We start from the raw sequence: 15780 nt of genomic DNA on the forward strand, positions 1-15780 counted from the left end.
TGTTCGTATCTAAGAAACCATATATTTCTTATGAAACATAATAGATGCAGAGATAAAGGTTACTAATACACACTGCAAAGAGTACGCAATAGGTTCATAGTATTTATAAACATAGTGTGACAGTAGAAACCGCGCATTAATATGAAAAAAATGTAAAAAATATATCATAAAGTTAATTTGTACAGTTCTAAAGTATAACTGTCAATCGTGACAAAGATTGAAGTCCAAATGGGAAAAGTAGAATTATAATCAACGCTGCTGTCGATCTACCATTGTCTAAAGAATATCTGCGTAAGAAAGTAAAAGAAGTACTGATAGTTCGGCGCTCTTGATGCTGCGTAAGTATTACGAAGAGTGAAACACAATCTCTATTTTTCTTCAACAATAGTATAATCTTTTTACATGCTTGTTGTCGTTTTGAAATTGTGTCCTTGCAACAATTTATTGACGATTCGATAGGTGGGATAACAGCTCCATTATTATCATTTCGATTCAATTACCAAGATTATTTTCGTTTTTTACACTTAGTTCTACCTCGACGTCTACGTGATGAGTTTGGACGAGTGTCGGTCTTCTTTGAAGATCTATAAATAATCCCTGTATTAAACAATCTGTCGCGTTAATCGAAATCGTAATAAAATTCCTTACCTATGAACCCTATTCACTGATACGGAAGTGTGTTTCTTTAAAGTCAAATGTTGTTGGACCAATTCCGCTAATTTGCCTTGTTGAGCAAGCATCGAAAGAAAGGTACAGATAAATTCGTCGTAGTTATGTGTTCTACGACAATCGTCAATCTAAAACAAAGAACAAAGTACTCTTATATTATCTCATGTTTTAAATTTTAAGCAAAACATAGATAGACGTTTTAAAGCGTATTTACCTTGTACTTGTTCCTCTTATCGTTTTCGTCTTTCAAGCTAGTCTCACAAATACTAATTTCGTGTTCTAAATTCTTCAATAATGCTAGAAGATCTTTGGGCGCGAACGTATGCGGTTCAAACAACTCCGGGTATTTCGTACATAATTTCGGATCGATTTTTTCAACCTTCTTTTCTTCGGTGACGGTGTCTCCGTTACTAGTCTTTACTCTGGCATGAGGTATTCTAACTTCTCCCGACAAGCAGACCTTCTTATGTAAGTGCCCGCTGTCGGAAACTAATCTTTTTCCATTTATATTAATGTTCCCAAGAGAACGACCTACTTATGGATATAGATTTCATGTATTGTTACCATACAGTATAAGAAGACACAACACTAACAAGACATAATGAAACAGTAGGCTCTATATACGTACTTAAACCTGCTTCATTCTTTTCATCCCCAGATACTCTAATTACAACAAACTTTTTGAAATCTTTCGTCGACGTTGGACTGCTCTGACCAGAATTCCATCCCCATGCTATAAATCAAAGCTTTATATATAATAAATAAACTAATTTATTTACCACAAAGAAGTAGCTGTTTCAGACTTATTACATGAAAGCAATGTTGTTATAATATTTTTCCTAATTGCGATCGTATAACGATAAACGGTACGAAAACGTTCAGAAAGGATAGGTCGAATAACGGTACCTCAAAGGTGTCAAAGGAGACGAAATACGGGGGAATGTGCGAAAGTCAAATAATACCACCTACCGAACTAAAAGAATTTTAGTCTGCTATACAACAGTACGCGCGACAGCATAACGAAATGAAACTGGTAGCTTTTATTTTCTATTCTATTCTAATCGTGACCGAGTCATCGAAGTGTCCAGAATCGAAGAAACCACATCCCACTAGTTGCACCGTATTTTACAATTGCGTAAATTTGCCTGGTGGCGGTTACGTTTGGGTGCCCAGTAAATGTACCGAGGGCTTGGTAAGATCATTGCGTCAATATAGTTGACAGGAACGTGCCTACGATTTTCAGAAATTTGTAACATTTTTTCTATCGTTAGATATTCCAGCCGTACTTAAGAATATGTGTTCTTCCTGGCGATTCTTGGGAATGCGACACATTATCGACAGAATCGTCTGTTATAACAAACAGATACGATATCCCTGAATTGATCAATCCAAACGAAACAAGTTATGTTGGATTAACAGAAGATCCATGGAATCTTTCTGAACTTATCGATTCCTCATATACTACTGATAGCATTCCTGATTATTCTGATCAAGAAACGGTGACTCCATATCCTTTGATTGAATTTGCAGAAATAATGGAACACGAATCAAACGTGGACAATGCTTCCGAAATTAATGATAAAGAGAAGAATGGTCATTTACAAACACAAGATGATAAAAAATACTATTCAATGTTGAATCAATTAATACATCATCTGTTACTTTACAAAAAAATTACTATTCCACTGGAACTTTTAGCATCATCTACATCAACATCATCTACGCCTTCTAGACTTGTTACAAACCTACCATTAAACAATTATCTTGTACAAAACTATATTCAACAAAACAATAATTTACAAAATACTATTATAACTGGTATGAAATTGCATAACACAACTGAAAGTAGTACAACTTTAAAAAATAATGTTGATGATACAGTATTAAATACGAAAGATTCGTCGGTATTTGATAACGTGAAGAATGAAAACACTGTAATCCTAATTACCGATAATTTGGGGAACAAGCAATATTTGACTATTGAAAGATATAAATCATTGGCTTATCAATTGAATCAACAATATGTTCAGTTTATTCCGTGTATAAAAAATATTCGGATGCCAAATATTACTAACTGCGCTAAGTATTATGTATGTGAACCTGAAATGGCTTCTGTAATAGAATATTCATGTCCTTTGTTCACGGCATTTAATACATATGCAAGAAAATGTGACACAGAAAGTTATAATAAATGTATAGAAAATAAAAATAAGGGAAATACAAATTCAACTGGAAGTACAGATAATATAATTAAAACAAATGTACCAAATAAAAATATATGTACTGAACATGGAAAAACAAAAGATATCACGTCTGAATCGCATTACTATATTTGTTATTCTGCTTCAGATAATTCACAAATCAAATCTATAAGAATGACATGTCCAAATGACTTAATATTTTGTCAAACTAAGAAAGTTTGTACAATAAAAAGTCTCTGTAAGACAACATAAAATAGGAATATCTTTTTACTTACCTTGCGTTGGAGAATTAAATGCGGATCCAATCTCAGAAGATGTATCAGTACTGGACGAGCTGTGTGCTGGTGAAGTTTGGATTCTGAGAGGTGTAGCATAATCCAGTGCACACATTACTACTTTTTCCATACCACTGAAACGTTTATGTATATATTATACTGTAACTTTGCTTGAAAAATAAAGTATTCGTAATTATGAACGTTATTTAGTTTAGTTTTTGCCTACTTTGATTCAGTCTTTCCAGAAGTTATGCTTGAAGCTGGTTCTTCGGTATCTATAGTAGAATCACTACTTCTTTCAACTGTAATAGCTGGTGCTGACGAAGTTTCATCAATCTCTGATTTATTAGACAAGCCATTTTCCTCTTCAGGTTTGTTCTTTTTTTCGTATGACTTATCCGATTTCTCGGTATCATTCGAATTTTTCTCTGTCCCATCTTGATGACTTAGTTTAACAAGTTGTTGCAATGCCTCTAGTACTATCTGTCTATTAGTTTTCAACATAGTTAATTTATGTGAAATAGCAAGTCTTCTATCAGGAACAACAGCCATTAAGTTAAATCTTATATCTTGCAATTGTTCCCCTGTTGCCATTCCCAAACGATCGGTAATTACTCTTCTAAATTGTTCAGTCCACTCTTCGTGTTCTTTCCATGGACCGTGATCCATAGGGTATGGTTTTAAACCATCCAACTCAAATAATCTACCATTAATTGGTACATAACTAACAAAATGAAAAGCTTCTCCAGTAAACCTACCAGTTGAGACTCCAGTATTTTTATCTTGCCGTCTTTTGGCTTGTGGCATTGCATGAGAATTATGAGCGCAAGCCAATTCAGGTGTGTTACCGATTGCCCATCCTTTATTTTCTGGACACATACCAGATGTATGCATCTTCAACCTGGATAAAGTTGTACCCAAATGAATATTTGGACAATTAAGTAATACAGAGAGTAGTGCATGTGTTGCACAACTGTTGGGCACAACCTATAAAACGATAGGTTACTCAAAAACAGATTCTTGCATGTAAATACTATATGTAGTATTACATATAAAGTATTTGTATAAAAATTATAGCACCTGTTGTGCAAAAAATATATTGTTAACAATTTCTTCATCTTTCACAAAACTTTCATCTTGTTCTACAACTTTACGTCTGGACCTCCTTTCTTCTATCCAACGAAATAGGAATATGAAACCATATACTGGACCTTCCAACGATTTTTGTAGATCATATATTTCTTCTACTTGTACACCTTTTACTCCAAAATCCTCCAATAGCAATGTAAATAAACCTAATAATATAAAATACATATCAATATAAATCTTTTAAATATACTATAACTTAAATGTCATAGAAGAACAGAAATGCTTTTCCATTGACTACATTCTCCATTTTCCTTTAACTAAAGTTAAAATACAATATAGATACAGTGACGGCATATAAATGTATTAAAATAAAACCAAATTGTTTCAACTAACATTTTCTTATGTAATGTACATACATTTTTATATTTATATTGTGAGATATGTAGTACATTATATCAAAACAAACTATATTTTAATAATGCATACAGATAATTTAATGATAATAGTTATTAAAATAACATACTCTTGAGGCTATTATTTTATACCTGGGTCACTTTCCAATTCTAGCCAACCTTCCGTTAATCGATTTATATCAACTGGCATTCTGTGTTAAGTTTCAAGTTTAACATTTAAAAGAGTTTTACATCCTTTTAGAAATTTTATTACACTGTGACAATTAAAGGCGCCATATTACATCAAAATACATATCATGTGGTCACGTGGTAAAAAAAAGGCTTAAAAATGTGTCAAAGCAGCAATTTCCAATCATCTATATTTGTTTATTTATTGTACATTGGATAACCATCCGATTAAAACCTATTCCTATTTAACGAAAAAAATAGCTGTAATAACTAGCGAGAATAATAACTATATATTAAAGTTTATATAAAATGAATTAATCCAATTAAAAACAAGATTTAATACGATTAATGCAAATTTTATATCAATACATAATTCTGTATCTACTGATTAATCTTGTATTACATGTATTTATCTTTATGCATTAATCTAGTAACAAAAATATCATTTTATTCAAACCTGTTCAAGCTAACATATATGTACATATGTATACACATGATTATGTACATGCAGATTCACAGTAGCGCATTCTATCATTCTATCATTCTATTAACAATATCAGCAGAAAGGAAATGAGAGTGCTCACGCTTATGGTTCCGATTGTTACCAGATTAGTGCTGCCCTCAGCGACCAAGCGCTGAAGGTGTTCCACTTTAGCATATACAAGAACCTATTTAGTTCCACCACAAATGAAGTATATTTACCGTAGTTCCACGTTACACAAGTCTATTTCATTGTAAGAAATTATATTCTATGAAAAAGTTCATACTTTTCTATCCGAGATAGGTAACAGCGATAATTGAACTTAGCAGTCTCAAAAAGAGGAATTCTTTATCACATTTTTTTAGAGAAGAGAAGAAAATCTTTCATACAATAATGAATCACTGAAATGACGCAGTAATTTTAATATATTCTCTATTCCTTTGACTGCGGCAGACTTTGAGACACACTATCTGTACCATAGGGTAGGAAATCAGTCACGACGGACACGGAGAACGGAAAGCATGTTCATATAATCAAAATACAGAATTCCACTACATTAAAATAATATTATTTGTTTCTTTGTATTCTGAATTCAATTGTTAGTGTATATACTACAAATTTAACATTAACATTAAGCTTTTTTAACAATATATCTAATGATCTAGTAAAGTGTGACACAATTCGTAACATGGGTAAATATATAATCCTATATCATATTTCATGCATTTGTAATGTGTCGCACTTCTTCTATTATGTTTTTTACACACTACACATTTGCGCCTTGTGTTTTTCCGAATTACCGCATTTTTTACGTATGGAAACGAAAAATGCCTTTGTGTCAAACGAAAAGGCTCACTATCAGTACTTCTACTTTCTGATGTACCTGAGTTGTATTTTTGTAAAACTTGTTTTATTAAATATAATTGAAATTTACTAAAATATAAGTTTCTCACAATTACATAGTTATATAAAATAAATGTATTATACACAGTTAATATATTACTAACGGAATGTGTAATTGCTGAATTAGCATTTACTTACGTCTGATTGAAATAAGATCTGCCGGAATTATGATCGATAAAATTTTCCGAGCGCCTATAGGCGCCTTTCGTGTCAGTAGACCGAACTTGGTTAAGCACCTGCAGGTGCTTACAGTACCATAAGAGCAATATTTTTAAGCGTCTTTAGGCGCCAATAGTAGTCAAAGAGCTATACACGATATAACTTTTTAGGTTTAACATTAGATTTACTTTCCTCGCAATAATGTTTTTGTTATAATGAAACCTAAATTTCATTTTAATAATAATTTCAGCAGTTGATAGGCTGCGAATAATATGTGACATCTTACTTTTACATCTTACTTTTTCATCTCGTGATACATCTTACTTTTTTTACTGAGTAAAACTTATTAATTCTTCTAATCTTAATCTAAGTTAAAATTAGAAGGATTATATATATTAAGATTGGAAACTTAATACAGAAATGCTTAAAATAGATTGCTTACTAGCAGCACCTCTACTTTCAAAGTACCCAGCGACTGCCTTTTATTTACATGCTTACATTAAAACAATGCTCTCTGATGCTAGCATCGAACAACTTCAACACTTGGCTGCGTGGTGCAGCACATGTACTGTAGAACAACTAGAACAGTATGCGTGAGCACTCTCATTTCTTCACGGATGTCAGTATGAGCGAAATAATTTAAATGATACTCTACGTATCATTCACGTATTCTAAGTAGAAATAATTTATGTTCTCAATAAGTTCATGCTAAAATATAATTATTATGAATGTTTTTACATTAATAATTAGCATATTGTTGTTTATTGAATTATCAAATTGTACGTTGTCACCACCCAAAGATAGAAATAGCAAGAAAAGTAAAGGAAAAATTGAAATTAAGGTAGAGAAAAAGATATTATAAGAATTTTACGGACTGTGTATTTGTGGTCTAATTTTATACATATTGGCATTGTACAGAAAGGTCCCGTGGGACAAGATGTATTTAGCCGAATCTTAGTGGTAAAAAACCCTAAGACACATGATATTATTCGAGAATCAGGATTTTATTTTTCTAATACAACTCGTAGACGATTCACAGGAGAAGTTTTAGGATATATTACACCGGTAAGTATGTTAATTTTTGTGGTACAGGTATAATATACTTTATATATAAATTTTAATAATAGATTTTGACAATACATAAAATAAGTGTATCGATGAAAATATATTTATACATATATGTGTTTTCCTTAGTGGAATAATAATGGAATTGAGGTTTCCAAAATATTTCATGGAAAATTTACAATGGTATCGCCAGTATGGTTGGCATTTCCAGAAGGCAACGCATCGACATATAAATTATCAACCCATGATGTTCAGAAGAAATGGCTGAAGGAAATGAAAGCAACAAATAATGAAAATCATCATGTAAAAAGTATGTCAACTTTCCAATATAATATATAATCCATGTTTCTTTTAAATAAACATAAATATGTAAATTCATAATTATTTTTTATAGTTTTACCAAGAGTATTGTTTGAACATTGGTCAGTCAGTGATATTGTTGGATTATATAGTGATACGCATAAACAAACTACACTAATTTCAGCACTTGTGGATACAGCGAAGGTACCCATAAAAATATATATGATACATTAAATGTTATCGGTAACATGTAACATTTATGGTACAATGTCTCAGAATTTCCACTTTGATGGGTACGTATTGGAGATATGGAACCAGTTTGTATTAACAGGTGTAGATACACAGATTGTTGTAGCATTGATCCAGTTTATTGCCCATCAATTGAAGAACAATAATTTGGATACAATTTTAGCAGTGCCACCTTCAAGAGGGTAACTCCTGTTATATTACGCTTATTATAAGCAGATTATAGAATATTTAAGTTCAAAAGCCACAAGACATTATAAAAAAGGATATCACGACACTGTATATATTATTTATTGTTCAACTTTTCAGCCCAAATGTTCAATTATTTAACAAAGATCAATTTGATCAATTATCGCCATATTTAAAAGCATTCTCTTTAATGACTTATGACTATTCAAGTATTCAACGACCTGGTCCTAATAGCCCACTTGATTGGGCGAGGGAATGTGTAGAATTATTAGTACCTGAGAAGGGCCCTAAAAGGGCTCAAATATTGTTAGGTCTTAATCTATATGGATACAATTACACACCTGAAGGTGGGGGAGCCATCCTGGGTTCAGATTACCTGAAAATTCTCGAGTCCTTTAAGGGAAAAATTCAGTGGGACGATAACAGCAAAGAACACTTTTTTGAATCAAAGTAAGATATAGGATCATAAGAGAATTTATAGTTTAGGTGAAACTGATTCGGTATAGGATAAAATTTAGGGATGTATTTCAGGTCTTCAGGGGGCAGTGGAATTATCTTTTATCCCACATTATATTCTATTTTACATCGACTGGATCTTGCAGCAGAGTTGGGTACAGGTATATCTATATGGGAACTTGGTCAGGGGTTACATTATTTTTACGATTTATTGTGAACCAGTTTTACATTATATTACAAATATACGTGACATTTAAAAACTAAAGAAAGTCACCGAAAATAATTTACAAATAAATATTCAGACTTGGTATTAATGAATGAAATTCATGTCATGCTAATCTCTACTTAACACAAATACGATCGAATTTCTATATATTAATGTACAGTTTCTTTGAGCATTATCGCAACGTTATTGTTATTCTTCAATGCTTGTATTTCCCCCCTTCCTTTGAACATCATCATAGACTGTGGTCCTTGTATGATATGATACATTAATGCCCAGCATAATTTCGCTGGCAATAAGCTTTTAAAGAAATAATATTATAATCAATTCTTTATACAAGTTTAGTTAGGTAAAAAAATTAAATTAAAATAGAGAAAATTCGAACAATTTACCATTTCAGTGGCAGGAGGTATCTAACTGATCCAGGTAATACAATGATTACTTGATTTAATAATATTCCAGATACAATTTCTTGCGCAACATACTCAGGTTCTAACATTGGCATCAGTCTATAAATTATAAATTTATTATAGATTTATTAAATCATAAAAGTTACGGTTTTATGAAGCCTATTGCATACCTTGGCTTTACCCCGTGAAACATACCCGTATTTATAAAATAGGGGCAAACTAAAGTGGTGTGAATTCCGTCGTACTCGTGAGCCTAAGAACATTGCAAAATACTTATAAAAGAGAATAACAAAGGATAATTATAAGACAAGTCTTCTTACTTTCAGTTCAGTGAAGAGACTCTCATGGTAACCGATAGCCGCAAATTTAGTCGCCGAATAATCAGTACAATTATAAGTCCCTAGAAGTCCTGCCACGCTTGCTACAGTTACAATATGACCGTGATTATTTTTCATCATATCCCTCATGAATGCCTTGGTAATCTGTTGAATGTAAATATTGTTTGAATTGGCTTCATTCATTTTTATTTTTAATTTAGCATTGTTCATTTTAACTTACCCAATAGTGGGATAGAATGTTCACTTTGTAAGTACGTATAATCTCGTCATCTGGTAATTCCCAAAGCGTTTTTCCATATACGTAACCTGCATTATTTATTAATAATGTTACCTAAATATCAAATCATGATAGATAAATTATAATTTATTGTTTATTATTTATTATTTATTTAGCAATTTTACTTACCGAGCCAACTTCGATCTGCACTATCTTTGCCATTCTGTAAACTTCTTCCCTACTAGTGATGTCGCAATAGTAACCCCAACATTTTCCTCCACTGCTTCTAATCTCTTGGACTGTATCCTTAAGCCCTGAACGTTCATGAAGACATAAATAATTAATATTTTTCTCTTTTTTTAGTATTAAAGAATATTATTACTTACCAGTTTTATTAATATCCCAGATAACAACGTGTGCTCCAAGATTTGCCAGTTTAATTGCAATCAATCGTCCAATTCCTCCCGCACCTCCCGTTATTAGAGCGATCTCACCTTTCACAGACTTCACGCGATAACGTCGCGGAATAAACGTCAAAATAATAGCTTCGCTTATGTAAATAATCGCCATCCCCGTAAAAAGTAGAAGATCGTATATTACGATGGCCCATTCCGGTAGCTGCATTTATATTCTTGAACCACAAAAAATATTGCTAATTTAATCCTTTAGTCTTCAAATTTTAATGCTTTTGTTTTAACAAACAAAAAGATGTTCAATGCTTTAAAAGAAAGATTGAAACTCTGGTAAAAGATTGAAATGAAAAATTCGAAGGGGTTGTGGCAATAAGCAGGTAGTTGCATTTTTCGATAATTTGACTGAACCAATAGAAGTCAACTCAAAATCACCCAGAATCAAGTTATTTTTTAAACGTGCTATAAATTGATATTCAATTAATATTCGTAGTAACGAACTTTTACATTTTTGAATATGAAACCTATACTATCTTTCTTTCGCTTCCAATAAATAATATTGAATATCACGGCTGCTTCCTTATTATTGCAAATTTTTCACCTGTTAACGATACAAAAAAAAAAGTACGATTGGATTGAAATTCTCAATTCATACATATAAATCGGAATGCTTTAGAAAGTAATTACATTACCCAAACTGGACATTCACCAAAAAATTACGACATAAAGTATGCAATGTTGCTTCATTCCCCGGATCTAAATAGCTCTTTCAACATTAATTGCAGTTTACGCTACGTATTCAAGTCTTATTGCATCCATGATTCACCTTTTTCCAAAGTATTGCGTGTTCGCTTTTTAACCACCGTTGGACGCTCAATAAAGGACCGATTCTTTTGCTTATTCTCCGCTTCTATGAGAAGTAGAAATTGCTGGTTTAATAAGATTCAATAATGGATAGAAATGCGCATTACGGTATTCCTACGCGAGTAGTGGAAGCAAGCCGATTTGCGGTTACTGGTGTTGTTAACTCCGGTCAATGCACCAACCGCGCGAGCAAACGCTTCCTTAACGGGGACCAAGCAAGGATGTATCATTTATACAATTTATTCTATGATCGTCGGACACTTCTGGTTGAATATTTATCGGATTGATTATTCGCAGAGAAGAATCATTTTGCCTGAGTCGTGAATATAAAAAGTGCACCAAACGATCGGCTTCCTGCATTTCCGGTTCTTTTTCTCTTCTTTCTTTTATATCAATTTTAATTTATAAAATTGATGTTATGTAGCAATTGAAAAATTTTGTTTGCATGTTTGGATGATTTTGTACGAATGAAAGGTAGCAAAGCTTCGATTCTCTGTTATCGTTAATTTAAAAAAAGGTTTATTTCGTGTGGCGGCATTGAAACCGTTACTATTTCATCAAATCTACGGTTGACTAACTGGGAAAAAGCTAACTTTGACGAATATGGAAAGTTAAGTGTAAGAAATATACGTATACATATTAGGAAACATTGAGAAAAGAAACACGCAACTTTGGGCTTTTAGGATTTTGATTCAAACTTTAAGAGAATCAGTTAATTTAATTTTATATGATAAAATGAAAAATATCACTTATAGATTATAAACTACTACGTAAGTACGTTGTTTTTTAATAATTGTTACGTTAAAGTTTGATTTTACACTCTTCTTTCCCAACACTTTTGATCGCCATTTTATCACGGAAGCAATTTTTTTATCTTTTTTATATTTTTTTTATCTATTTTAATACAAAAGTTTCCATTTTATCTTCAATAAAATATGACTTTCCACTTTTCCACTATGTTACGGACGAATCGTTTAATTTAAAGTAACGCGCGAAACGGACTTTTGAAACGGTTACTATCTCTTTACCTTTTGAACACACTTTCTGAGATTGTTACCTTTCTTAGATGCGAGAAACGGTGCGAAGATACGTGGATTCGAAAGATTATATTTTACTTTATCTATCCACCTCTGTGTCAATTGATCGACTGGTGTTCACTGACTAAATTGCAAGACCCGCGATGCTTTGCGTGACTTTAAACTGTGCTCAGTCACGTAGTCAGAAACCCTCTTGGAAGGTATTGTAAGAGTGTCTCTTTATTCCCCACCCACACAGTCCTTGTCCTCGTATCGTACCATTGCATTTAAATCACTGATTTGACTACTGATTCACAGTTTTGTAAAGAAATATTTTTTAGATTTCTTTGTTGATGTGTTTTTTCATATTACATACCAATATACATGGGCTTTATTAAATATAAATACATACGATTTGTTGTGAAAATATGTAGTCCGAAAGATAAGTTCGCAGTGAAGAATCAGATAATAACGAAGGAAATGATGAGGTCGAAGCTGAAGTAGCGCCAAAAGAACCCACTTCCTATACACTACTGGATTTACTATAGTATAGTATCTCACGAGATGAATATGCTATAGATCCCTAATACCGTAGAAAAAGCCTGTACTGGGTTTTGTGGTGAAAGTTCCTCTCTCTTCCTGTCTTTTTATCTATCCTATCATTTTATACCGTGTTAGCACGCGGTTGACTGAATTGGCTATATGTGTATGTACATATATAGAGCATGAAGGGTATAGAAAGAAAATTGCAAAAATTGTAATCTCCATTTAGGAAAGTGATAAACTAAAGGATTTGTTGTTACTCTTGCATACCTTCACATTTAATTCAATTGCAATGCTTAATTCCTTAATATAAATTTTTAATTCATTGAAAAAATATTTAGATTTAAAGAGAATATTTAAAGATAGTAGTTATCCTAATTAATATCTTTTGCTTTACTTTTTGATATCCATATTATTATCGTTTATTTTGCAATGGTCTTCGTTAATATCTTGCCCCGTTTAGTTGAAATGTCCTATTTACCATTCCTAAAGGAAATTTAAATTTTATCATTTTCTTTGTAACATCTTTTGATTTTTCTTCATTTAATTTAAAATATTTAATTATTATTTTATGACAGCCTGTGTAATATATAATTTTACTTAAAAGATATAATACACGTGGAACTTGAAATATTTCAATGTACATATGTTGAAATCTGAAAAAATACCAGATAAGACATTTTAATTAAGGAAGGCAGTGTTGTCCCACCTGTCTCTATAGAAATAATTACTTGCTATATTTTTAATTTCAGTATTCCGAATTCTTCCCTCCTTTGCTACCATCAAAGTTGCAAGAGGACAATACATGTATTACGGGAAATTACCGGAGATCATTGATTTGCAATCCATCAGACTGTGTTATTCTTCTTCGGGTAGAAAGTTACGAGATTCAAGTGAATCTTCGAATTACGTGCATGAAATGTAGATGGAGCATTATAATACTCCAGCTTACACAATCGAAACGATTTATTTCGTTTTTTGACCATACACGTATGTACGCACACTGGAAAATGTACGTTCGTCTGTACTTGAAGATAATTCGCGTACATGTACTTACACGCGTGATTGTAATTCGAATTACAGAGAGAATCCAGTTCACACGAATGAGTTTCGTAGCATAAAAGTAGGAAGATAGCAGAACTTATCGAATACTGGGTGAAAGGACGTCATTCCAGATCTAGGTCAGTAGTACTTCTTTCTACAAAAGACGAAAAAAGTACAGAAATGGAAACGTTATTAACGATCCGTGCTTATAGAACACGAAGGAGAAAAAACTCGGTAATTTACATTTTTTACATTTTTGACTCTTACTGTTTCAGGATACAAGATACTCTAAAACATATCTCCTATTATCATATCGCTTGATTATTAAAATTTTGTTCTTTGAAAAAATACTTTCGTCAAAAAACCTTCGTCAGTTTCGATCATAGCAAGGGATGAATCACATGTTGCAGAGAAACAAGTGTGGAACAATGCCAGATCAGCGCGGCCATTTCATTACCCATGCAACCTGTTGATCCTCGTAATGAGTCGTACATGAATTAATGAATAAATGAAAGGTAAACAACACTACGAGCTATTGTACACTTTTATTGTTTCCTTTGGAGCGGACAGGACATACTAAATTTTCTTTTATCGCTTATGGCGCTCAAGGATTGGCGCACGTGCGATGAAAACACGAATATGCCTCATAAAAGTAATCCTACAAATCGTGCTTCATAATACGAAATGTCTGTAATACCTATGTATTCTGAAAAAAGATAATATCTTTTTGTTTTTTTTTATTTTTTTCTTTTCGAAAAATATTTGGTAATTTATAATTGTTTGACGAAATTAAACTTCATTACAAATTAAACCTACCAAGTTTCCGATACAGAAACGCCATCTATGGGCGAATATCTCTACCTCAAATGTATCTACCGACGCGACGCAAACTCAAAGACTTGATACATGTGCATGTACATATGCAAATTACGAAATTTTTAATCGATTTTTCAAAATTGACGGTACACTCATTTTAATCTTTAAATTAAAGATGAAAATTCGCAATCTACAAAATTAGTGTATTTAGATTATAAATCATTTAAATTATTCATACAATAGAATGCATATACAGTGAAATGTGTATAAAAACATACAGAGTTAAAAAGTGGTTTCAAAGTCCTAACATCTGTACGTTTTCATATTTACCTATTTAGTAATTATCTAGGGAAGCAAACGACAACTTGGACAATGATTATCAAGATCCTTTCTACTCAAATATGTATCTCAAATGTTAACGGTTTCACTCACTCCTAAAACATACTTTGGCTGTCTATTTGTTCCAAATTACAAAATAAAAATAGTGAGTATTTTACTATCTTTGTTTTCTACAAATAATCATTTCTTTTCTTAAAGAAATCTTAAAGTTTAAAAAAAAATTTTTTTTAATAGAATTGTGATATTGTAATTACTTCATATCATCAAATATGGTATTTCAAGGAGTTAAGGTGGAATGTATCTGAACTAAGAAGATAAATGCCAAAAAGTTAATTGGTTTATTTTTAGATTACTAAAACGTGCTCAAAATAAGATAATAAAAATATGAGCAATATAATAATTATTATTAACGTCACGGGATTTGTTAAGAGAGGGCGGTTTTCTTGGAAAGATCATTACGAAAACTCGGTGCTAATGATCTTTTTACTTCTTCTCTTCCCCACTCTTTAACGTCACAAAAATTTTTCGAGCGATCAACATCGTTAACAATCAATTATTGATTTAATGCGAAATGCTTGACAAGAACTTCCGAATTATTCAGAATCGGTCACTTTCACCTGCTGCTCTTCTCGAGCTTCGTGAAACAACCTGTAGTTTTGCTAAATCGCCAAGAGAAAGATTTCTTGTATTTCAAGTTCAATGGTTATACGGTGGAATGTAACTTTCCATTTCATCGTGAATTTACAAAATAATTAGGCAGCCATCTATTTATACTTTATAATCTTGCGAATGATGTCTTTTAGTTTATTACAAATTTTCAAACATATATATATACTCATCGTAAGAAAAAAGGTAAAATTAAAAATAATCTTATTTTTTCGCTACGATTAGTAATTTTTCTTTTTAAAATGAAACATTCATATATGGATATTATCAATGTTGTGTT

General features: G+C 32.0%; 4 protein-coding genes and 1 long non-coding RNA gene across 9 annotated transcripts; 3 read left to right on the plus strand and 2 right to left on the minus strand.

Annotated features, from left to right (window-relative positions):
• Positions 1-6: 6 nt before the first annotated feature.
• calypso (ubiquitin carboxyl-terminal hydrolase calypso) lies at positions 7-5399 on the minus strand. 3 transcript variants are annotated; one of them, XM_069109794.1, is made up of 9 exons: positions 5273-5399; positions 4780-5056; positions 4226-4440; positions 3372-4132; positions 3146-3279; positions 1298-1402; positions 884-1203; positions 649-797; positions 7-584 (listed from the first exon to the last, which is right to left on the minus strand). In XM_069109794.1, exons 2-9 carry the CDS (start codon positions 4835-4837, stop codon positions 506-508), a joined length of 1821 nt encoding a protein of 606 aa, XP_068965895.1. In that variant the 5' UTR covers positions 4838-5056; positions 5273-5399; the 3' UTR covers positions 7-505. The 3 variants fall into 3 exon arrangements, with proteins under 3 accessions (XP_068965895.1, XP_068965896.1, XP_068965897.1); XM_069109795.1 differs by having other exon boundaries at positions 884-1200; positions 5273-5398; XM_069109796.1 differs by having other exon boundaries at positions 4758-5056; positions 5273-5398.
• Positions 1398-3152, plus strand: LOC138178213 (uncharacterized). Its single transcript, XM_069109811.1, has 2 exons — positions 1398-1861; positions 1941-3152. The coding sequence occupies exons 1-2, from the start codon at positions 1694-1696 to the stop codon at positions 3120-3122; spliced, it is 1350 nt and encodes a 449-aa protein (XP_068965912.1). The 5' UTR covers positions 1398-1693; the 3' UTR covers positions 3123-3152.
• Positions 5400-6900: 1501 nt separating the features above from the next.
• On the plus strand, positions 6901-8937 carry LOC138178210 (chitinase domain-containing protein 1). Of its 2 annotated transcripts, none has more exons than XM_069109803.1 (7): positions 6901-7199; positions 7277-7423; positions 7553-7733; positions 7818-7927; positions 8000-8154; positions 8279-8608; positions 8677-8937. In XM_069109803.1, the coding sequence occupies exons 1-7, from the start codon at positions 7083-7085 to the stop codon at positions 8876-8878; spliced, it is 1242 nt and encodes a 413-aa protein (XP_068965904.1). In that variant the 5' UTR covers positions 6901-7082; the 3' UTR covers positions 8879-8937. The 2 variants fall into 2 exon arrangements, with proteins under 2 accessions (XP_068965904.1, XP_068965905.1); XM_069109804.1 differs by having other exon boundaries at positions 6909-7199; positions 8690-8937.
• Positions 8938-8989: 52 nt separating this feature from the next.
• On the minus strand, positions 8990-12224 carry LOC138178211 (estradiol 17-beta-dehydrogenase 11). 2 transcript variants are annotated; one of them, XM_069109807.1, is made up of 9 exons: positions 12105-12224; positions 10905-11122; positions 10189-10433; positions 9992-10116; positions 9806-9916; positions 9568-9729; positions 9418-9500; positions 9230-9346; positions 8990-9137 (listed from the first exon to the last, which is right to left on the minus strand). In XM_069109807.1, the coding sequence occupies exons 3-9, from the start codon at positions 10424-10426 to the stop codon at positions 8990-8992; spliced, it is 984 nt and encodes a 327-aa protein (XP_068965908.1). In that variant the 5' UTR covers positions 10427-10433; positions 10905-11122; positions 12105-12224. The 2 variants fall into 2 exon arrangements, with proteins under 2 accessions (XP_068965908.1, XP_068965907.1); XM_069109806.1 differs by lacking the exon at positions 10905-11122.
• A 493-nt stretch (positions 12225-12717) lies between these two features.
• LOC138178216 (uncharacterized) lies at positions 12718-14972 on the plus strand. The gene is made up of 4 exons (XR_011172627.1): positions 12718-13625; positions 13719-13816; positions 14090-14194; positions 14834-14972. It is a non-coding gene; the product is annotated as an uncharacterized LOC138178216 (long non-coding RNA).
• The last annotated feature ends 808 nt before the right edge of the window (positions 14973-15780 follow it).

Source organism: Bombus flavifrons, chromosome 3 (genome assembly GCF_040668555.2).
Source record: "Bombus flavifrons isolate JBK064 chromosome 3, iyBomFlav1_principal, whole genome shotgun sequence".
Classification (NCBI taxonomy): domain Eukaryota; kingdom Metazoa; phylum Arthropoda; class Insecta; order Hymenoptera; family Apidae; genus Bombus; species Bombus flavifrons.